Raw genomic sequence first — 21,998 nt, forward strand, 5'->3', positions numbered from 1 at the left:
CCCATAATCTTAATGCAATGATAATGTAAATAAAGACCTTGGTTTTGCTGTAGGCCTATATTCATATATACCATAGATTATAACTGTTAATTTCTCTACCATAAGCCGCCTCCAACGTCGTTTTAGAGAATTTGGCAGTATGTCCAACCGACCTCACATCCGCAGACCACGTGTAACCATGTCAGCCAAGGACACCCACATCCGGTTTCTTCACCTGGGGGATGGTCTGAGACCAGACAGCTGATGAAATAGGAGTATTTCTGTCTGTAATAATGCCCTTTCGTGGGGAAAAGCTCATTCTGATTGGCTGGGCCTGGCTCACCAGTGGCTGCCCCCCTGCACAGTCGTGAAAGCCATAGATTAGGGCCTAATGAATTTATTTCAATTGACTGATTTCCTTATATGAACTGTAACTCAGTAAAATCGTTGAAATTGTTGTATGTTGCGTTTATATTTTTGTTCAGTATACATAAAGCTATCTTTCCAACTGATCAGACAGTCCCCACCCAGGTGTCAAATACAAAGGACCATTCAGTTTCTGTTGTCATCTGTTCCACGTCAGCTTTTCACCACGCCCCTCAATAATCACTCACAAACAAGATGGCGACTTGCAGGAAGATGAGACGTAGCTGGAAAATTCACTCTGCATTTTCCGTGTTTATCTTGTTACAACTGTTTCCTCTCAACTGTTTTTCAGCTTCGTTGGGACGCAAAGACGGTATGTTTAATATTCGCCAAGAAGTTACCATTAATTATGGTTAGTTTTATGTTGAGTGCCAGCTAGATGAGCTAACGTAGTTTAGAACGTTAGCCCGCCTTCACCTGAACCAGTATCTCTGCGTTCAGCTTTCACCTAGTTACGGTAGCTAGCTAGCTAATGACCAGCTCCTCCTGTGCCGCCCACTGAGGTATATTGCTGCCGCCTAATGACTTGCCAAGGTGTCAGATGGGGAGCATGGGGAGCATGGCAGCCATCTCTGTCAGAAATAGAAGTCAGGGTTAGGCTTTTACAGACCTAAACGTCTAATCTGTCATCAGTGACCCATTGATCATCACCTAACTAACGTTACAGTTTCCAATCCCAGACACAGAGGGTTCGCTAGCTTGTCTTCAAAGTGAAAGTAAAATATTAATTTGGTCGTTAGCTTACTAGTAGCACATTATTTAGTCTTATAATCATATAATTACTTATTAGAATAGGAATTTAATAGGATCTCTATGGTTAGAATACCTACTTTATAGATACTAACTCTTTGGTGGTAGTAAGCCAGCTACAGTTAGCGAGTTATGTGGGGGTCTTGGACTCTAATTCCAGGTTTGACTGAGAGAAAGGGACTGTCAGGCCATGTGTCCCTCACCAAGTATCGGAAATAATAAGCATTCTGTCAATGAAATGGACACGCTGTTCTCTAAGCAGAGGCCAACTAAGGAAATGTCAACAAAATTATTTCCTTATTACAAGCCTACATATATAAAAAACATGTTTCTGCCTGTATATGATTTTAATATCAACATTTTTTACTTGACAATGCTGTATATGATATTGATATAAAGCTTGTCTTCATGGGAATACTTTTCCAATGTCCTTATCGCCTTCTGAAAATGACTTGAGTACAAGAGGAAAAGGATCATATTTCGAGACCAGAGCAGATTTTTGTTTTACAACACTACAACTCTACCGTTATCGTCTCATGCCAGTCATGTCCATTTTGTGCTATAGCCGAACTGTTATGAGTTCCTCTTTTAGGATCATTGTTCCTCTTTTAGGAGCATTGCATGATGCCACAACAGTAGCCCATTCACTGTTTCTGTGTGCCGGCTGCTGAGATTGCCCACATAGTTTCTTGAGTTACGGAAAGAGGCCATCTGTCGACGTGTCATCCTACTGCGTTTAACCTGTTTGGAGAGCAGTGTTTGCAATGTAGGTACTAGTGTTACCAGAACCACGATACCAGAATTTGTATTTCGATACCAGGTTAAGTATCACAATACTCGATACCAAAATGATACCACGGCAAAATAAGGCGTATTAGCCAAAGGCACAGAATGACACTTGATCCAGACATAAAAACTCAGCTACTGCTCTGTTCAATCGTTGGGCATCTTTTGAGTTCAATATCATTACATTAGAAAATGTTTACGTCAATATCTTTCAGAGACAGCAATGTTTAGTATTAATGAATCAATCATACAATCAATTTCGCTTTGTTTTTACCAATCTAACGACATAACATAATGGTAAGAATTTATTTGAATGGTAAAGCTCTAGTCTATTGATAAACTGGGTAAATCAAGATGTAGCCTAGGCCTATTCACAATACAGGTGAATGCATATTCAGTAGGAGTGTGTGCATGCATTGAGTTATTGAGCTTGTTTTGGCTGATTTCGTGGGGCTACGGATGAAAATCTGTTTCTCTGACATTTGCAAATTGATGTTTGCTTTAGCTGTCAGCTAGCAGAGCAAGGAAAGTTAGCCTACAAAGCTGCAATCTACTTGTATCTTCTTGCATTGTAAAGTGTTCTAGCCTGTATGAACATTGTTTTGCGAACAGTAATTAAGTTTAAACTAATGAAACTACTGATACCTCTCACCAAGTCACCTAAGGGACAGTTCAACATTTTTAGACCACAAATAACAATAACTGTAGTGACCCTATGTTTATAAACGTGGATATTGACTTTTTCACTTCAGCATGCTTTTGTGGCACTGTCGATGCCACACAGGGCTACGGGCCAGAAGGTTGAGGGTTCGCAGACCACCACGGATGAGCTAACTCTCCCTGCCTGTTTCATTAGACCTATAATACGAAAGAGCCGGCTGCAGACAATTACTTGCTAGGTGGAAATCTGATTTTCAACATTTTGATGCAATATTTATAGTTATATGAAATATATGCAACGAATTTTCCACCAACAGGTTTCTGTACAAATGCACCATAACCAATAAGCAAAGCATACAGACTTCGGGCGCTTCAACATGGTTTGCGTTTTCAACAGCACAATCTACACAGTTTGGATGCTGGAATGATATACTGAACAAAAATATAAACGCAACATTCAACAATTTCAACGATTTTACTGAGTTACAGTTCATATAAGGAAATCAGTTAATTGAAATAAATAAATTAGCCCCTAATCTATGGATTTCACATGACTGGGCAGGGGCGCAGCCATGGGTCGGCCTGGGAGGGCATAGGCCCACCCGCTAGGGGGCCAGGCCCAGCCAATCAGAATGAGTTTTTCCCCACAAAAGGGCTTTATTAAAGACATAAATACTCCTCAGTTTCATCAGCTGTCCGGGTGGCTGGTCTCAGACGATCCTACAGGTGAAGAAGCCGGATGTGGAGATCCTGCGCTTGCGTGGTTACACGTGGTCTAAGGTTGTGAGGCCAGTTGGACGTACTGTCAAATTCTCTATAAAGACGTTGGAAACGGCTTATGGTAGAGAATTGAACATTCAGTTCTTTGGCAACAGTTCTGGTGGACATTCCTGCAGTCAGCACGCCAATTGCACGCTCCCTCAACTTGAGACATCTGTGGCATTGTGTTGTGTGACACAACTGCACATCTTAGTGGCCTTTTATTTTCCCCAGCACAAGGTGCATCTGTGTAATGATCATGCTGTTTAATCAGCTTCTTGATATGCCACACCTGTCAGGTGGATGGATTATCTTGGCAAAGGAGAAATGCGCACTAAGAGGGATATAAACATTTGTGCACAAAATTGTAGAGAAATACGCTTTTTGTGCGTATGGCAAATTTCTAGGATATTTTATTTCAGCTCATGAAACATGGGACCAGCACTTTACATGTTGCGTTTTATATTTTTGTTCAGTATATTTTGGAAGAACGTGCGCAGGTAGCCTACATGAGACTTTTGAACTAGCCTAATCAGATTAAAACTTTGTGACTGGTTGTGTTTATGCCACACATAAAAGGAAATACATTTTAAAAGTGAAGCGACTGGCCACATTATTATCAGTAGCGGTGCGTGGGTAAAATCACTGGGGAAGCAAACCCCCTCCCATATTACAACCTATGTGTTGTGATAATTGCATTGTTTGCTCTATAACCTGTTAATTCATATGCCTTGCGACCGTGATATATAGGCCTAACGGCTGAGACAATAAGAAGACACAGTGGCAGGATAAATGGTCATGTAAGTTAATGTTTCCGACATTTTTGGACCACTAAACAAGTATTGATTTAGAACCACAGAGAGTTACCGCGAGTCGCAAAGAAAACAGGAGCTGCTGCCACTATTCCAGCACCATTTCAACTTCAACATTTCAACATCATCAAATCACCTCTGCTTAGTCTAATACAGTGACAACTAAAATATATCAAAAACCATTTAGTTCAATCAACATAAGCTAAATATGATGTGGCTGTCCATGGCTCTGATTTATGTGTGCGTGCGTGTGCATGCGTTCGTGCAAGTAGAAAAACATGTTGACTCACCCTACTTGTAGAGAAATGCCAATGCCATCCTCCTCTCTTTCATGTTGACGAAACGGTGTATCACTCTGTCATACAGTACACGCTTTTATTTTTTGTTGTCCTAGGCTACCTGGCTAAAATGCTTGCTCACTAACCTAACTTCCATTCATGGGCAACGTTAGCTACTTAACATTAGCCTTCTACATCTAGCTACATATTGAACTTCCATCCTCTCAGGCCAGGGCCACAACAATGTATGAATTTATGGTTGGATCAGAATCGCCGTTATAATCGTTGGCCAGTACGGAGAATTAAGTAAAACCACAAGTCCAAATCCCTATCTCCATCCATGGCTAATTTAGGAAAGGACCAACTTTAGCTAGCTAGCTAGCTAGCCACCTGAGGACAACAACACAACGAGATGCAACAATTCAAGTTTTTATGTCAATGACGTATGCTGTCAATGGGATTAGATAGGAGTGACGCCAAATCCAAACTGGCTTCCCTTGACACTTTTTTTTGGTATGCCAGGACCATTCACAGTTGAGCTCACTCAGTTTAGCTCAATGCTGATTGGCTAATGTTTGTATACTTATCTTGTCAAGGGAGGCCAGATGCTCGCTGGCTTCCCTTGCCTTCAACGCTACGGGCGGCAACAATGTCATACTCATTTGGACCAGACAGCATCAGATAATGGCCTACACGTAGAGAGACAGAGGGGCGCTGTTTCGCTTGCTCGGATGCTTTCTCATGTGAGATGCATTCAGCCTCTTGCGAATTGCAGGAAAATTACGAAACGCAGAGAGACGAAAGATACATTATATATACTGTACCAGTCAAAAGTTTGGACACACCTACTCATTCAAGGGTTTTTATTTATTTTTACTATTTTTTACATTGTTGAATAATAGTGAAGAAATCAAAACTATGAATTAACACTTATGGAATCATGTAGTAACCAAAAAAGTGTTAAACAAATCAAAATATATTTTATATTTGAGATTCTTCAAATAGCCAGCCTTTGCCTTGATGACAGCTTTTCACACTCTTGGCATTCTCTCAACCAGCTTCATGAGGTAGTCACCTGGAATGCATTTCAATTAACAGGTGTGCCTTCTTAAAAGTTAATTTGTGGAATTTCTTTCCTTCTTAATGCTTTTGAGCCAATCCGTTGTGTTGTGACAAGTTAGGGGGGGTATACAGAAGATGGTCTTTTACCAAATAGGGCTAAGTCCATATTATGGCAAGAACAGCTCAAATAAGCAAAGCGAAATGACATTCCATCATTACTTTAAGACATGAAGGTCAGTCAATCCGGAAAAGTTCAAGAACTTTGAAAGTTTCTTCAAATGCAGTCGCAAAAACCATCAAGCGCTATGATGAAACTGGCTCTCATGAGGACCGCCACAGGAAAGGAAGACCCAGAGTTAACTCTGCTGCAGAGAATACGTTCATTAGAGTTACCAGCCTCAGAAATTGCAGCCCAAATAAATGCTTCACAGAGTTCAAGTAACAGATACATCTCAACATCAACTGTTCAGAGGGGACTGTGTGAATCAGGCCTTCATGGTCGAATTGCTGCAAAGAAACCACTACTAAAGGACACCAATAAGAAGAAGAGACCTGCTTGGGCCAAGAAACACGAACAATGGACATTAGACCGGTGGAAATATGAGATTTTTGGTTCCAACCGCCGTGTCTTTGTGAGACGTGGTGTGGGTGAACGGATGATTTCCGCATGTGTAGTTCCCACCGTAAAGCATGGAGGAGGAGGTGTTATGGTGTGGGGGTGCTTTGCTAGTGACGCTGTCTGTGATTTATTTAGAATTCAAGGCACACTTAACCAGCATGGCTACCACAGCATTCTGCAACGATACGCCATCCCGTCTGGTTTGGGCTTAGTGGGACTATCATTTGTTTTTCAACAAGACAATGACCCAACACACCTCCAGGCTGTGTAAGGGCTATTTTACCAAGAAGGAGAGTGATGGAGTGCTGCGACAGATGACCTGGCCTCCACAATCCCCTGACCTCAACCCAATTGAGATGGCTTGGGATGAGTCGGACGGCAGAGTGAAGGAAAAGCAGCCAACAAGAATGCCAAGAGTGTGCAAAGCGGTCATCAAGGCATCTCAAGCATAAAATATTTTTTTGGGATTACTACATGATTCCATATGTGTTATTTCATAGTTTTGATGTCTTCACTATTATTATACAATGCAGAAAATAGTAAAAATAAAGAAAAACCCTGGAATGAGTAGGTGTGTCCAAACGTTTGACTGGTACTGTATGTGCATGAAACGCACATTATGGAAAACATGACTCACACTCATAGTTAGTAGAATAATGAATTGATTTGTAAGATTTTGGCACCGTTAAATTTTAGGTTATTAGGAAAGTTAATAATTTAAACCACCTAAATATACTCACATTCACTGAACATTTAGTATTTGAAACTCAAACATTCATTTCCCAACTGCTTTTTCTATAATCCTACAGGCTCTTTATCATTCCCCATACCTTATATTCCAATGGGTCAATTGAGGACCATGAGGTTGAGCTACCGGGTTATAGCAACCGAAACCGAAACGGTGGCCGTGTGTGTGTTTTTACTAGGAATTATGTGCATTTTAACCCACGTTCAGATCTGAAAATGGATGGTCTTGAGGCTGCATGGGTAGATATACTTCTTACTAAATGTCGTCCTGTACTTGTTTGTGTGTGCTATTGGCCTCCTAAGCAGAATAATTGCTATGATTTACTTGAATTGAATTGCTGTGATCACAATGTATTTGCTGATAGGGAATATATTCTGCTTGGCGATTATAATACAAATGTGCAGTTATCACCCAAGAAAAGTACACTAGAAAATGCCCTGTATAACTTTAATCAGTTATTTGGACTTAAAGAACTGATTGTTGAGCCAACCCGGGTGTGTATTGACAGTAAATCAACTTTGAAAATGATTATTGTATCAGACCAAGAGAACGTCTGTCAGGAGTCTTAAGTATTGGTTTTAGTGATCATATGGTAACCTACTGTACCTGTAAGAAATCCAAAATGCTACTTGAGCCAGGTAATAACTACATGAACGTACGGTCTATGAAACAATATTCAAAGGAACGTTTTGTAGAAGTACTTGGAGTTTTGGATTGGTCTCGTACTAAACTGTGATGATGTTGATCAAGCTTGGTATCTTTTTAAAGATCTATTTCTGTGTGCACTCAACTCTCTGGTTCTGATTTTTAAACAAATTCGAATCAAACAGCGGTCAGGGAAATGGATCACTTCCAAGATCATCTCTGGTTAAGAAGTTACCAACCTGCTCTGGACACTATGGCCAGTCTTTCATTACGAACTTTTACCATAGCAAAGGTATCACAAATTATTTGTTTGAGCTGTGCATGGTAACAGAGGACAAAGTTTCCAATCTACTGTGCTTAATGAGCAGAAACAACAACTGGGCTGGATAACCTTCCTGCAAGATTCATAAAGGATAGTGCTTGTGTCACTGCTAAAATGATAATGCATATTGTAAACCTTTCTATTAGTAGTGGTACATTTACCAATGATCTCAAAACAGCCCGGGTGGTTCCGCTCCACAAGAAGAGCAGTAAAACAAATGTGGGAAACTACAGGCCTGTGTCGATCCTCAGCACCTCATCCAAAGTTGTTAAGAGATTTGTTTTTAATCAGCTTGAAGGATACCTTCTCAAGCCCAAACTTCTTTATGAACTCCAATCTGGCTTTAGAACAGCTCATTCCACTGATACTTGCCTTATCCACCTTTTTGACCACATCAAGCAGGAAAGTGAGATTTCAGGGCCTTTTATTTCTTATACATGTTAATGATATGCCAGATACAGTAAAGTGCAAACTCCTGCTTTATGCTGCTGACTCAGCCATACTGGGATCAGGGAAGGATACAGTTTACATAGAGGAGACCCTGAGTAAGGAATTGCATTTAGTTAGAGATTGGTTGACTGACAACAAATTGTCACTACATTTGGGAAAAACAAAATCGATTTTGTTTGGAACAAAACGTAGATTGATTAGGACAAGATAAAGGTAAACCGTGCAGGCAAGGAGATTGAATCTAAAACAAGTAACTTATCTTGGTGTGTCCCTAGATCAATCCCTTACTGGAGACCTGATTGCTGCTAAAATTATTTCTAAAATGGTGAACAAATTGAAATGTTTATATTGTAACACTAGATATTTTAGCATCAAAGTTAAGAAACTGCTTATCTCAACCTTAATTCAGTGTCATTTTGATTATGCCTGTTCTTCTTGGTATAGTGGACTATCAAAAAAGCTGAAAAAGAGAATGCAGGTCATGCAAAATAATGTTATCAGGTATATGCTGAATGTCCCCCCTAGGACCCACATAGGGGTACAGGAGTTCTGGGAGGTGGGCTTGTTGGCTTTGGAGTCCAGAGTGGACCAACTTAAACTTAATCATATGTTTGACATCTTAAATGATCGTGCCCCAGGTTATATGAAAAAACACATTGATATGGTCTATAACCAACACAGTTACAATACCAGAGCTAGTGTTATGCCTTTTAAATCCCAAGCGTAAACAGTATTGTGAGGAGCAAATTTTTCTATACAGGCATTTGTCTATTGAATAGCCTCCCCTTGGCGATCAAGCAAAGAAAAACTAGAAATAGCTTTAAAAAGCAGGCAAAGGTTTTCATTTGGACAAGGTTGTCTTAGTAAGAGAAACCACTCCACTGCCCTTTGTGCCCCCTACTGCTGGGCAGGTGTATTTATTTGAATGATAGGTATGATGTGCAATGAATAGATTGTTTTAATGTGAAATGAATATGGTAGATTTTTAAGGTTAGGGAAAAGTGCAGTGAATAGTGCCATTTTTTAGGATGTCAATATAAATGAATGTATTTATGATTGTTTGTCTTTTATACTGATAACAAGTTCAAACAGGTGCCATTAATACAGGTATTGAGTGGAGGACAGAGGAGCCTCTTAAAGAAGAAATTACAGGTCTGTGAGAGCCAGAAATCTTGCTTGTTTGTAGGTGACCAAATACTTATTTTCCACCATAATTTGCAAATAAATTCATAAAAAATCCTACAATGTGATTTTCTGGAAAAGAAATTCTCAATTTGTCTGTCATAGTTGACGTGTACCTATGGTGAAAATTACAGGCCTCTCATCTTTTTAAGTGGGAGAACTTGCACAATTGGTGGCTGACTAAATACTTTTTTCCCCCACTATATATAGGCTAGAATGATGATGATGATGATGATACATGCATTGTTAGGCCTAGAGTGGATTGATGCATGTTGCATATAATTACTATTGGAGTGCGTAATTGCCATGGTCTTTACATCAAACGCAATGGTGCCAAAAATTTAACAAACTGCGGAATATAAGATACAGTTGCCCGCAGTAGGCCTACCATATAAGAGGAAGACATGCTTCTTTTGAACCTAAAATAAATCTAATCTAATCAAAATTGTATGAGTACACCCTCCTGCAGTTGAGAGGCTTACTGTATTATAATAGCCTGCAGATTAACAGTATAGCTCTTCTATTTTTTTAAGACGCAGGTGTCACGCAGACGTGAGTCAGGCGTTGGTATCACAACATGTTATTGGCTCTTTTCACCCACGATAATGATGCAGCCCAGACATGTAAACATCTCACGCAGACGTGAGTCAGGCGTTGGTATCACAACATGTTATTGGCTCTTTTCACCCACGATAATGATGCAGCCCAGACATGTAAACATCTCACGCAGACGTGAGTCAGGCGTTGGTATCACAACATGTTATTGGCTCTTTTCACCCACGATAATGATGCAGCCCAGACATGTAAACATCTTCTGACGGCCATGCCTCTTTTTATTCAATGTTGATTCTGGCAGTAGCTTCCAGGAAGGAATTCTCCAATTCTTTGTGGCGACTGCTAACTTGGCCTCAATTCCTCAGAGTTTCCCCGCCCATATTAACCCACAGCTTGGCCGACGCCTATAAGTCCCATGAGTATAAAATCATGTTGACTCTCTGGTTGAATCGTGTCATTGATTTAAGAGGACCGGCCAAAAGCATGAGATGGAAGGAGCTAGAACAAACATCCCTCTCATTGGATGCCTGACTGAACATTTTGTACAGTTACAGAATGCATATGACTTAAGCTGATATTGACTGTACAGTACACTGCACATTTCTACAGTGAGAAGTGTATGCTGATAAACTCAGAGTAGGGTGTCCACCCACTCTGCCCAGAGTGGGTGAAAACGCGCTTTGGTGATGAAATTTCACTTCCTTATGTTATAAAATAAATTTTACTAAGACAAATATGATTATTCATGTTCTGAATCGTTCAGTGGGGTCTTTTTCTAACATATCATTAACATTATATCCAAAAAGTCCGATTTCGTAACCTAATACAGTGGGGAAAAAAAGTATTTAGTCAGCCACCAATTGTGCAAGTTCTCCCACTTAACAAGATGAGAGAGGCCTGTAATTTTCATCATAGGTACACGTCAACTATGCCAGACAAAATGAGGAAAAAAAATCCAGAAAATCACATTGTAGGATTTTTTATGAATTTATTTGCAAATTATGGTGGAAAATAAGTATTTGGTCACCTACAAACAAGCAAGATTTCTGGCTCTCACAGACCTGTAACTTCTTCTTTAAGAGGCTCCTCTGTCCTCCACTCGTTACCTGTATTAATGGCATCTGTTTGAACTTGTTATCAGTATAAAAGACACCTGTCCACAACCTCAAACAGTCACACTCCAAACTCCACTATGGCCAAGACCAAAGAGCTGTCAAAGGAGACCAGAAACAAAATTGTAGACCTGCACCAGGCTGGGAAGACTGAATCTGCAATAGGTAAGCAGCTTGGTTTGAAGAAATCAACTGTGGGAGCAATTATTAGGAAATGGAAGACATACAAGACCACTGATAATCTCCCTCGATCTGGGGCTCCACGCAAGATCTCACCCCGTGGGGTCAAAATGATCACAAGAACGGTGAGCGAAAATCCCAGAACCACACGGGGGGGACCTAGTGAATGACCTGCAGAGAGCTGGGACCAAAGTAACAAAGCCTACCATCAGTAACACACTACGCCGCCAGGGACTCAAATCCTGCAGTGACAGACGTGTCCCCCTGCTTAAGCCAGTACATGTCCAGGCCCGTCTGAAGTTTGCTAGAGTGCATTTGGATGATCCAGAAGAGGATTGGGAGAATGTCATATGGTCAGATGAAACCAAAATATAACTTTTTGGTAAAAACTCAACTCGTTGTGTTTGGAGGACAAAGAATGCTGAGTTGCATCCAAAGAACACCATACCTACTGTGAAGCATGGGGGTGGAAACATCATGCTTTGGGGCTGTTTTTCTGCAAAGGGACCAGGACGACTGATCCGTGTAAAGGAAAGAATGAATGGGGCCATGTATCGTGAGATTTTGAGTGAAAACCTCCTTCCATCAGCAAGGGCATTGAAGATGAAACGTGGCTGGGTCTTTCAGCATGACAATGATCCCAAACACACCGCCCGGGCAACGAAGGAGTGGCTTCGTAAGAAGCATTTCAAGGTCCTGGAGTGGCCTAGCCAGTCTCCAGATCTCAACCCCATAGAAAATCTTTGGAGGGAGTTGAAAGTCTGTGTTGCCCAGCGACAGCCCCAAAACATCACTGCTCTAGAGGAGATCTGCATGGAGGAATGGGCCAAAATACCAGCAACAGTGTGTGAAAACCTTGTGAAGATTTACAGAAAACGTTTGACCTGTGTCATTGCCAACAAAGGGTATATAACAAAGTATTGAGAAACTTTTGTTATTGACCAAATACTTACTTTCCACCATAATTTGCAAATAAATTCATAAAAAATCCCACAATGTGATTTTCTGGATTTTTTTTTCTCATTTTGTCTGTCATAGTTGACGTGTACCTATGATGAAAATTACAGGCCTCTCTCATCTTTTTAAGTGGGAGAACTTGCACAATTGGTGGCTGACTAAATACTTTTTTTCCCCACTGTACATCCGATAATAAGCACCGAGCTCTGTTGACATCGCGGTGTAGGTTTCTCATAACAACTTTTTAGGTTTTTACATTTTGTGTTCGTCGTCTTCAAAGTTGTTTCTGCGGATCGCAAAAGCTAAATTAGCATGACACGAGCTGAATTGAATGCAATAGGCTTTGAAAATAAAAAGCTTGGTATATGCTCAGTTGACATTTCAGAGAGATACGCTTGTTTTTGAGAAATCTTCTAAAAAGAACAGGAATTTCAATTTAATATGAAAAGTGTATACTAAAATATGAAAATACTACATGTCATGTCTCAAAATCAATATCCCATCATACCTCTATATTGTTTTATGTCCTGCGGATTGGAGAAGAAAGATGAGTTCAACGGGAAAGTGAGCCTGTCAGGTAGCAAGTAACCTTAATTCTTGCACAGAATCCCGCCTAGCTGACGGGATGCACATTTCTGGAATCTTTATTAATTTTTTTACCACTTTTTTTCTCTGGCCATAATTTTGGCCATCTTACAAGGGTAAAAACTCCAGTAACTTGTTAACGGATTATGATAGACATGAGGTTTGGACTAATGGTACACAATTAACATATTATTTATATGCATTTTTGATTGGACACCCTATTCAGAGGGCAAAGAGAACCTACTATTTTATTTTTATAGAACACAAAAAAATTCAAAGTGATTTTATAGGTCAGATGTAGAATAAGATGTGTGTATCATGTACAATTTGATGATTAGGCCTAGGCTATATCACTTGGCTAAATTTTTCCACTAAAGATTTCACCACGCTTATTTTCAAATCCCCTGTAGACTACAAAACGGTTAAACCCCATGGCTTGTTTTGCAAAGTGTGGAATGTGAACATATGTTCAAATGAATGCGGTGACTGTTTGTTTTCAATTCCTACTTCTCTAATTTTCAGACGTTGTTGGTTCAGAACCCTCCTTGCCTTTGACACCAACCAGCAAGGATGCAGAAACAGCCATCAGCAATGGTACAACAGACGGCAAAGCAGACACCGTAACCAGTGACAAAGCTACAACACCTGATACAACAGTCATTAAGGCTGTAACAGAAGACGCAAAGGACGCTGCTGCTACATCCTATGAGGGCGCTACCACACCTATCAAGGATACACCTATCAAGGATACACCTATCGATGGTGTAACAGCACATGATGATGCACCAGACACCAAAGTGGAGGTTATAGCTGAATCCACTGCAGACAAGAACAAAACCAAATTGAATAATGAAGCAGGACTGACTCCTGAAGAACTACCTCCCAGACCCGCTGATTCAGATTCAGATTCAGATGCTGATGCTGCCCCTACCATGGCTGCAGCTCCAGCCACCACCACCACCACCACAGTCAAAGCCCCAGAGCCTGCCAAGCCCACCCTGGAGAAACCAAGCCCTGCCTCCAACACCAAGCTTGTCGGCCCCATGTACCCTACAGAGGATGAGCAAGAGGACAATCTAGGGCCTGTCAACACCCAGGAGGCCCAGACACAGACAGACCTGTACGACAGAGAAAATGAGGGAGACGTTGATGATGATGATGACAACTATGACCCCCCTCTGGACCAGAACCAGAACTTTGGCGGCAAAGAATTAAAGGAGGAGAAGGACGACGACATGGTGGACGCAAAGATTGTTGGGAAGATAGACGTACGTATGAAGGACACCAACATCTACACCACCCAGGACGAGGACTCCCACTTCTTCTTCCACCTGGTCATCCTGGCCTTCCTGGTGGCCATTGTATACATCACCTACCACAACAAGAGGAAGGTAAGCAGAGGAAGAATACTTTATTAATCCATACGAGACAGTCTTTGATTTCTGCTGTACCGAACCCCTTCAATATACACACACAATGTGTACTGTTGTGGGTACTCGAGGAGTTGGGAAACTCTGGCCTAGGCTATAAAATTTACAACCATTAAATAGAAACATATATGCAACCTGTCTATAGCCTATCAGTCGTTAATACATTTTAGTGAAGCAAAGGGTGGTTATGATGACACTAGGCCTACATTTTAATGTGAGTGTTTTATCTAAATCTGTGCAACCACTTATTGAAAAAGGGTAGCCTAAACTCTGGTGGATATTTCACTGTAATTCATGCATCTCCCCTGACAACTCACCGATCTCTTCCCCCTCTCGCTAGCTCTTAAACTAGAGGCATAGGTTATACACAGAGTGTACAAAACATTAGGAACACGTTCCTATAATATTGAGTTGCACCTAGGACTGTTGCGGTGACCGTATTGCCCCCATACCGGTGTTCATGAAGGCAGTCAAATTCCACGTGACGTGGCCGTTTAGTCACGGTAATTGGGCTTCTCCAAACTTGCTAACTACCTGGTACTCAGCACTCTATTGTCCCTCTAATCACTCTGACATCAATGCAAATGACGTCGAAAATCTAATCAAACACTTCATGAGAGCCCATGAGCTCATGTTGCACAACATTTCTATAGGCTATGCAATTGGGTGAGAAAACCGAGTGATGGCCTCTATTAAAAAGAGGAGGATCCCATCAGCTTTCTATAGGCTAGGCCTACTATATTTATTTCTCAACTTTCCTAATATTAAGCACATTGCTTATCTTTACAACAGGAGCATAGCCTACCTGGCTGGCATGAAAATGAACCACAGGAAAAGCGTCCTCCATTCGGTATTTAAGTGCATAGATGACATGTATTTTTTCCCGCTGCCCGTTTCGAGACAGGTGCATGATAATGGTCTATTCTAAATCAAAACAAATTTCACACATATATTATTTAGTATATGTAAAGCCAAGATTAAATCAAGAATAGTCTGATGGTGACAATATTAGCTTATCACTTGTGAATTATATATTATCACTTGTGAATGATGCCCAGCATAAGGCAAGAAACAATGCCTTTTTTTGCTACTTTTTCTAATCATAGTCGCACACCTCATGTAGCCTAGCCCATAGGCCTATATGTTTTGATAAGGTTTGTATCACAACTAAAGTGGCCAAATAACTTGTTAAAATGAAGCACATTAATCTGCTTTACAAGGGGTGTAGAGCCTAACTGGCATACATAAGCAGCACGTGAGTTTCAAGTTTGGGGAAGATAATTTTCACCATAAAGATGCACCTTTATAATAAAAGCATTACATTCATAATTGCATTTGCGGTGACTTTTGATAATGGTGTTTTCTCGCTAATGCATCATTCGTGCTTATAGCCTACTGCCATGTGCGCATTGCTGTGCTTATAATGTGAAAAAATAGCCTAATAGTTTATCAACATTTAAAGCTAAACGTTCTGATCTGTTGCGTCAGCCACATTGTGTAAAAATGTTTTTTTTATGCTAGTGGTTGTATTAATTTGGGATCTGTCGCATCCAACAACTGTCCCAGACTATGTTTGGAATATTTATTTCTCGTACAGAATAGAGTAGGTCAACTTTTGTACCATGGGGGATAGTAGATTGACATAGGCTAGTGCTTTTGCTATTAGTTTGGCCCACTCGTCTTGTTGGCTGACGAAAATAAAATGTGGACAGTTTTTCCAATATCTTTAATATGCACCTCGGAATTGGATAAGGACGCGCACAGTTGCTTCCATGATGTGTCTGTCTTCACTTGTAGCCTGTGAGAAAGACCCGATCACGTGATGGAGAGCCATGTGAGTGAGAGGTGCTTCGGAGCGCGCAGCACTCGGGGAGAAGGGCACAACGCAGCACTCCGGGCCAAGGGCACAACGGCCACTGGCCGCAAAAGATATGGATTTATTTAGGGTGTATAACGGCCACACAAAGGGGATGCCACTGTGAAATTCGAGGCATTATCAAGTGCTTGTCAAATTGTGAATGAGAGACTGATGAAGTGTGTACAGCCTGCGTAAAAAACAAAGCAGAGCTCATGTCTTTCAAGCGACGTTTTTCAAATCATCATTAGTCGCATCATGCAGCCTTACAATGTATGAAGAATCAAAACATATAGCCCAATGTTTGTAGAACAACTAATTTGTTGCACCCCCTTTTGCCCTCAGAACAGCCTCAATTCATTGAGGCATGGACTACAAGGTGTCGAAAGTGTTCCACAGGGATGCTGGCCCATGTTGACTCCAATGCTTCCCACAGTTGCCAAGTTGGCTGGATGTCCTTTGGGTGGTGGACCATTCTTGATACACACGGAAACTGTTGAGCGTGAAAGACCCAGCAGCGTTGCAGTTCTTGACACAAACCGGTGCGCCTGGCACCTACTACCATACCCCGTTAAAAGGCACTTAAATCTTTTGCCTTTCCCATTCACCCTCTGAATGGCACACATACACAATCCATGTTTCAATTGTCTCAACGCTTAAAAATACTTATTTAACCTGTCTCCTCCCCTTCATCTACACTAATTTAAGTGGATTTAACAGGTGACATCAATAAGGGCTCATAGCTTTCACCTGGTCAGGCTGTCATGAAAAGAGCAGGTGTTCCTAATGTTTTGTACACTCAGTGTATACACACACTGTAATAGGAATTTCCTGGTGAACAAAAGAGAAGAGCAGTCGCAGATAAAGTCAATCAGAAATCAATCCGGTTTATTACAAGTTGCAACAGGGAGACACCATCCAGTACTGAAGCAGAGAAAATGTCTAACTGGCCTCTTGTAGACAGGTCCTTTTATATCTTACTAATCAGACAGCACCACATGTTCTCCAAACACCAGTCCGAGAGGCTAGTAGGAAGTCCAAACAAAAGGCAGTGTCTTTGTCAGCTGCTACAGAATCACAGTTTTCATAGAATGTCATCAATACAACAGTGAATAATCAGTGTGTCCTTGGTCCTTATATATCCAGTCTGGCGTCAACCACTATCAACAGATATGAGAATAGTCCATAACAAGTCTAGTGACCATCAACCGGCACCTTGAGTGTTACAAATGGAACACTGAACATTTAGTGTATTACAGAAACTCAAAATATGCTAAATATTGTTTTGATCACTAAATCAGGGATGGGCAACTGTCAGGGCCCCCCTTTTGTAGGCCCGCAGATCCATTTACAACAAAAATCATGATAATTTGGGGTGGGAGGGACTTGGTCAAGGTCTCAACTTACTGTTGAGAGAGAGAATAGGACAATACACAAGGTGCAATTTAGAAATTTGCTGAATTTTTTTCTCTTATGTCAGCCACTGACAGTCACTGAATTAGCCCATGCCAGCTAACATTTATTTTTATTTTTAAGTTAGTCTAGCCTGCTATCTACACTTAAGCGTAAGCATGGTTAAATTACAGACCAGGGGGCCCCCATTGATTTTGTTAGTCACACTCATTCAGATATCATATTAAAAACTGCAAACATTTCTCTATCCACCCTATGGCAAAATGTGTACAATTGCAGGAAATTAGCTGTAAAACTGAAAAAAATGATCTCCGCCCCATGGGAAAATTAGTACAATTACATGAAATGAGTTATAAAATTGCAAAATCTTCTCTCCACCCATGGCAAAATGTGTGTAATTGCAGCAAACTTACTTTAAAACAACATTTCACTTAGGGCCCCCAAAAGGCTAGGGCCGCTCTAACTGAATATGTGGGTACACAGACCTGCGAGCCAGAATCTTCGTGAGCCCCACCCCCATCAAAGTTGCCCATCCCTGCTCTAACTTAAATATGAACTTTAGTAATCTTAAATATTCTGATTAAATACACAGAAATACATATTGAGTTGGGGGTAACTTTTGCAGTTAGGCTATTGAGAGACCATTTACTTCCCTGATAGGTAGCCTAGCTACATTGTTAGCGTGGGCAATCCCCATTCATTGCCCTTTTTGTGTTCCTTTGAATATCATCCTGATTACGCTTATTTTAGTTACTTTTGGGTCCGTATGTATCAAGCGTCTGAGTAAGAATGCTGATTTAGAATCAGCTTTGCCTTTTAGATCTTGATGAATAGAATTACATGGACAGTGTGGACCTGATCCTAGATCAGCACTACTACTCTGAGACGCTTTATGAATACTGGGTCTGGACGGCCGGGGTCACCAATAAAAAGGGTAAAGGTCAACTTGAATATCCACTGTCCCCTCTCTCCAGATCCTCCTCCTAGCCCAGAGTCGGCGCTGGAGAGACGGCCTGTGCTCTCGCAACAATGTGGAGTACCATCGGCTGGACCAAAATGTCAACGAGGCCATGCCTTCCCTCAAGATGACTCAAGATTACATCTTCTGAGCAGAGAAGGAAGTTGAAAGGACTGAACTAAACAAACCTGTTTCCAGCTGCATTGTTGAAACGCTCACTTGCCCACAAGCTTGCCCCACTTTTTCTTGCTTCAGGACAAACCTGGGTAAGAGGGAGTTTGATGGTACTACCACTCTGTAATCGATACACGTTTTCAATGTTTGCCCACGTATGCTGGAAATAGTATTTTCTGTTTTGTTAACCATAGTCCTAGTTTTGAATTATTATGATTTAGTATTTGATTTATTTGGGTGGCCTATACTGGTCTATATGAAATAAGTTTTCACCATGTTTAAGCCTTACTGTCCTACACTTAAAATATTGTTTGTGCTGATTGCAGATTACACACTCAGAAAATTGGAATGTAAATATTGTCAATCAATACCAAGATGAATATATCCAATGATACTGTACTTTACTTGCTAGTCACTAATCTGCCCTGCAATGAATGAAGGATATTTGTAGTGGTTAGCCTCAAAGCCCTCAATCCACAAAGCATTTGCAGTACAAAGCATTTGCAGTTGTAAAAGTTAATATTGTACGTATGTAGCGTACTACACAATATAGATTTATGTTCAGAACTTGTGGTTATTTCTTACCCTAAATCCATTAGACAAGTCAGGACTTTTGACACGATAGGGCCCACCACATTGTGATATGGCGGCAGTAATTCCCCTGACTGTTCTGCTTATTAACACGTTGCCCAGATTGTGCTATGCAGTAATCCCAGCGCTGGGCCATTTTTTGGTATTTGTTTTTATGACTTCGATGAAGTCTCACAGATGGAAGGTAAAGATTCCTCACTGAGATTTCTCAATTAGTTTCTCAATGACTTCGAATCAGAGCACTCTCTTTCTGTAGGACGTTTGCACTCTTCAGCCTAATGTGGATGTAAAGCACTACTTCAACACAGGTCTCTATCTGGCGACGAATGCGTATTCATTAAGTAGTGCACTATATATATATATATATATATATATATATATATGGTAACATTTGGGATGCCACCTCAGTCTAGAGGAAACGATGATGACCACCGTCACTCACTCATCATTACCTTAACGAGCCTTCAATTCTAATGCCATATCCTGTGACGAGAATCCAGAATCAATCATTTCTCATGCACTTATCGATCCCCAATACTTTTCCAGCTGTCTTTTCAGGACAGAGGAAAAGCATTGTAACCTGAGTGCCAGTCTGTTGTGTATCATGCAACTTCCTTGTCACTCATTGTCATGTTTGGCTTGACAATGAGCAATGGAGTTGGCAAGAGCACAAATAGATCTGGGACCAGGCTCAAGCATTGTAAATAGGTGGTAGGAGTTGTGAGCACTCTGGTGTCACGACAATAGCTAAAGCATGGCAGGGAAGTTTTGTCATGCATGGAAAAGGAAGTATATTGTGTAGCTTTCATATAGCCTTTGGTGGATGGACACTGCTTTTGCAATCAACTGTAGAGATTGTACAATCGTTTGACAATAAAGTACAATTGTATTTGGGGACCCTTTTTTTAGTCTCTTGCTAATGCTTCATTTTCTAAGAAATACATTTGGAAAAATCTGTTTAGTCTGTTTAGTGTAAATTAATATAACGTCCACACCAGGTTTTAAGAGTCATCAAACAACTGTTCATCATGAGTATTGAATGCTTTTTATGAATGCATGTCCTTGGAAATGATTCTGTCGTGACCACATGAATCTACTCTAACCACTCAATCATTCCATTGCTAATTGTTTTGGATGATGACAGCAATACACTTAGCTCTAAGTCATATCCTTGTTCATGGGTCCATCCAAGCACCCCAGTGAGTAATCCTGAATCCTAAGCAGTGTCAATAGCATTTTGAACTTGCATGGTGGTTCTGCATTATAAGCTGTCTGTTGATGATGGTATTCTTAAGAGAGGTTGATATGAGATGGGTCTTGTGGGGTGTTCTTGAAGGAGGCACATACCAAAGGGCCTGGATTACAGGTAAGGCTGCAGTTAGTCATATCACCCTTGGATGGCAGTAGAGACCTACAAGTCAGCGGTGATCAGACAAGTGAACAGCAGCTCAACCACATTTGAGAACATTCAGAAAGGCACTTCCAGCTAGATTCAAGACTGTTTTAGCTTGAATGGTTATTCCATCATCCTAAAACTTGGCATGCACAGGGTAGGCAAATTATTAACCGTGTAAGCAAGTAGAACGTACTTATGTATTTACATGGTTGATTTCATGAACCCCCAGCACTGTCAATTGAATTGAAACCAAATATTCTATTGCTACATGAATGCACAAGATAGTTGGTAAATGTAAGTCACTCTGGATAAGAGCGTCTGCTAAATGATGTAAATATGAATGTAAATGACTAACAAATCTGTGATATTGAAAACAAATGGGATGTCAAGGTTATGCAGGATGGTTGATGCAGGCTGATATTGGGCATATAGAGCTCGCCAGTTTGTAGTCCTAAAAAATGGAAATGAAACTGGTTCGTTCAGCCTTTTTTATGGGGGAAATGAATGGGGAAAGAATGGGGTTTTGGGATAAATACCGAAAATAATGTATGCGGTTAACACAGGCTTAGGAGATCTTAAATGTATTGTTCTATGACATATCAGTCAGTTAACATGACCTTTAAGAGTTATGAAGCCTGTATGTGGTCCTCTGTAGCTCAGCTGGTAGAGCACGGCGCTTGTAATGCCAGGGTAGTAGGTTCGATCCCCGGGACCACCCATACGTAAAAATGTATGCTTTGGATAAAAGCGTCTGCTAAATGGCATATTATATTATTATTATTATTTTATGGGCTTATTTTAATTACATAAATGCTTCAAAATTCACAAAAAGGGACTTTAGCTGATGAAGATTCTCATAGAACAAAACGTATAAGATCTCCTAAGCCTGTTTACCACAGACCTTATTTTTGGCGTTTATGTTTATCCAAAATCCCCATTAATTTCCCCATAGGCTTTGGCCAATGAGCCATTGCGGAGTCAGCCTCAAATAGTCCCCCCCAATTTTTTTTTTTAAAAATATATCCACACAACCTACCAAAAAATATTTCTACTCAAATCCCCTGCTCAGGCTCTAGGGCCTGATAGGGTGGGACTGCACAAGACAGTACTCCATATACAGTGGGGAGTATTTGATACACTGCCGATTTTGCAGGTTTTCCTACTTACAAAGCATGTAGAGGTCTATAATTTTTATCATAGGTACACTTCAACTGTGAGAGACGGAATCTAAAACAAAAATCCAGAAAATCACATTGTATGATTTTTAAGTAATTAATTTGCATTTTATTGCATGACATGAGTATTTGATACATC

At 40.6% G+C, this 21,998-nt stretch overlaps 1 protein-coding gene across 1 annotated transcript; it reads left to right on the top strand.

The window, feature by feature from the left end:
• The first annotated feature begins 572 nt into the window (after positions 1-572).
• On the top strand, positions 573-20,190 carry LOC121574007 (trans-Golgi network integral membrane protein TGN38). Its single transcript, XM_041886510.2, has 3 exons — positions 573-718; positions 13,390-14,258; positions 18,540-20,190. The coding sequence occupies exons 1-3, from the start codon at positions 601-603 to the stop codon at positions 18,672-18,674; spliced, it is 1,122 nt and encodes a 373-aa protein (XP_041742444.1). The 5' UTR covers positions 573-600; the 3' UTR covers positions 18,675-20,190.
• Positions 20,191-21,998: the final 1,808 nt, after the last annotated feature.

The sequence above is a fragment of the Coregonus clupeaformis genome, unplaced genomic scaffold (assembly GCF_020615455.1).
Source record: "Coregonus clupeaformis isolate EN_2021a unplaced genomic scaffold, ASM2061545v1 scaf0088, whole genome shotgun sequence".
Taxonomy (NCBI): domain Eukaryota; kingdom Metazoa; phylum Chordata; class Actinopteri; order Salmoniformes; family Salmonidae; genus Coregonus; species Coregonus clupeaformis.

Bases quoted from the DNA above. Each gene is read 5' to 3' on its own strand.
- LOC121574007 (XM_041886510.2), top strand. From the start codon at position 601: ATGGCGACTTGCAGGAAGATGAGACGTAGCTGGAAAATTCACTCTGCA. The intron at 719-13,389 runs GTATGTTTAATA...TCTAATTTTCAG, and splicing joins TTCGTTGGGACGCAAAGACG to ACGTTGTTGGTTCAGAACCC. The intron at 14,259-18,539 runs GTAAGCAGAGGA...CCCTCTCTCCAG, and splicing joins CCTACCACAACAAGAGGAAG to ATCCTCCTCCTAGCCCAGAG.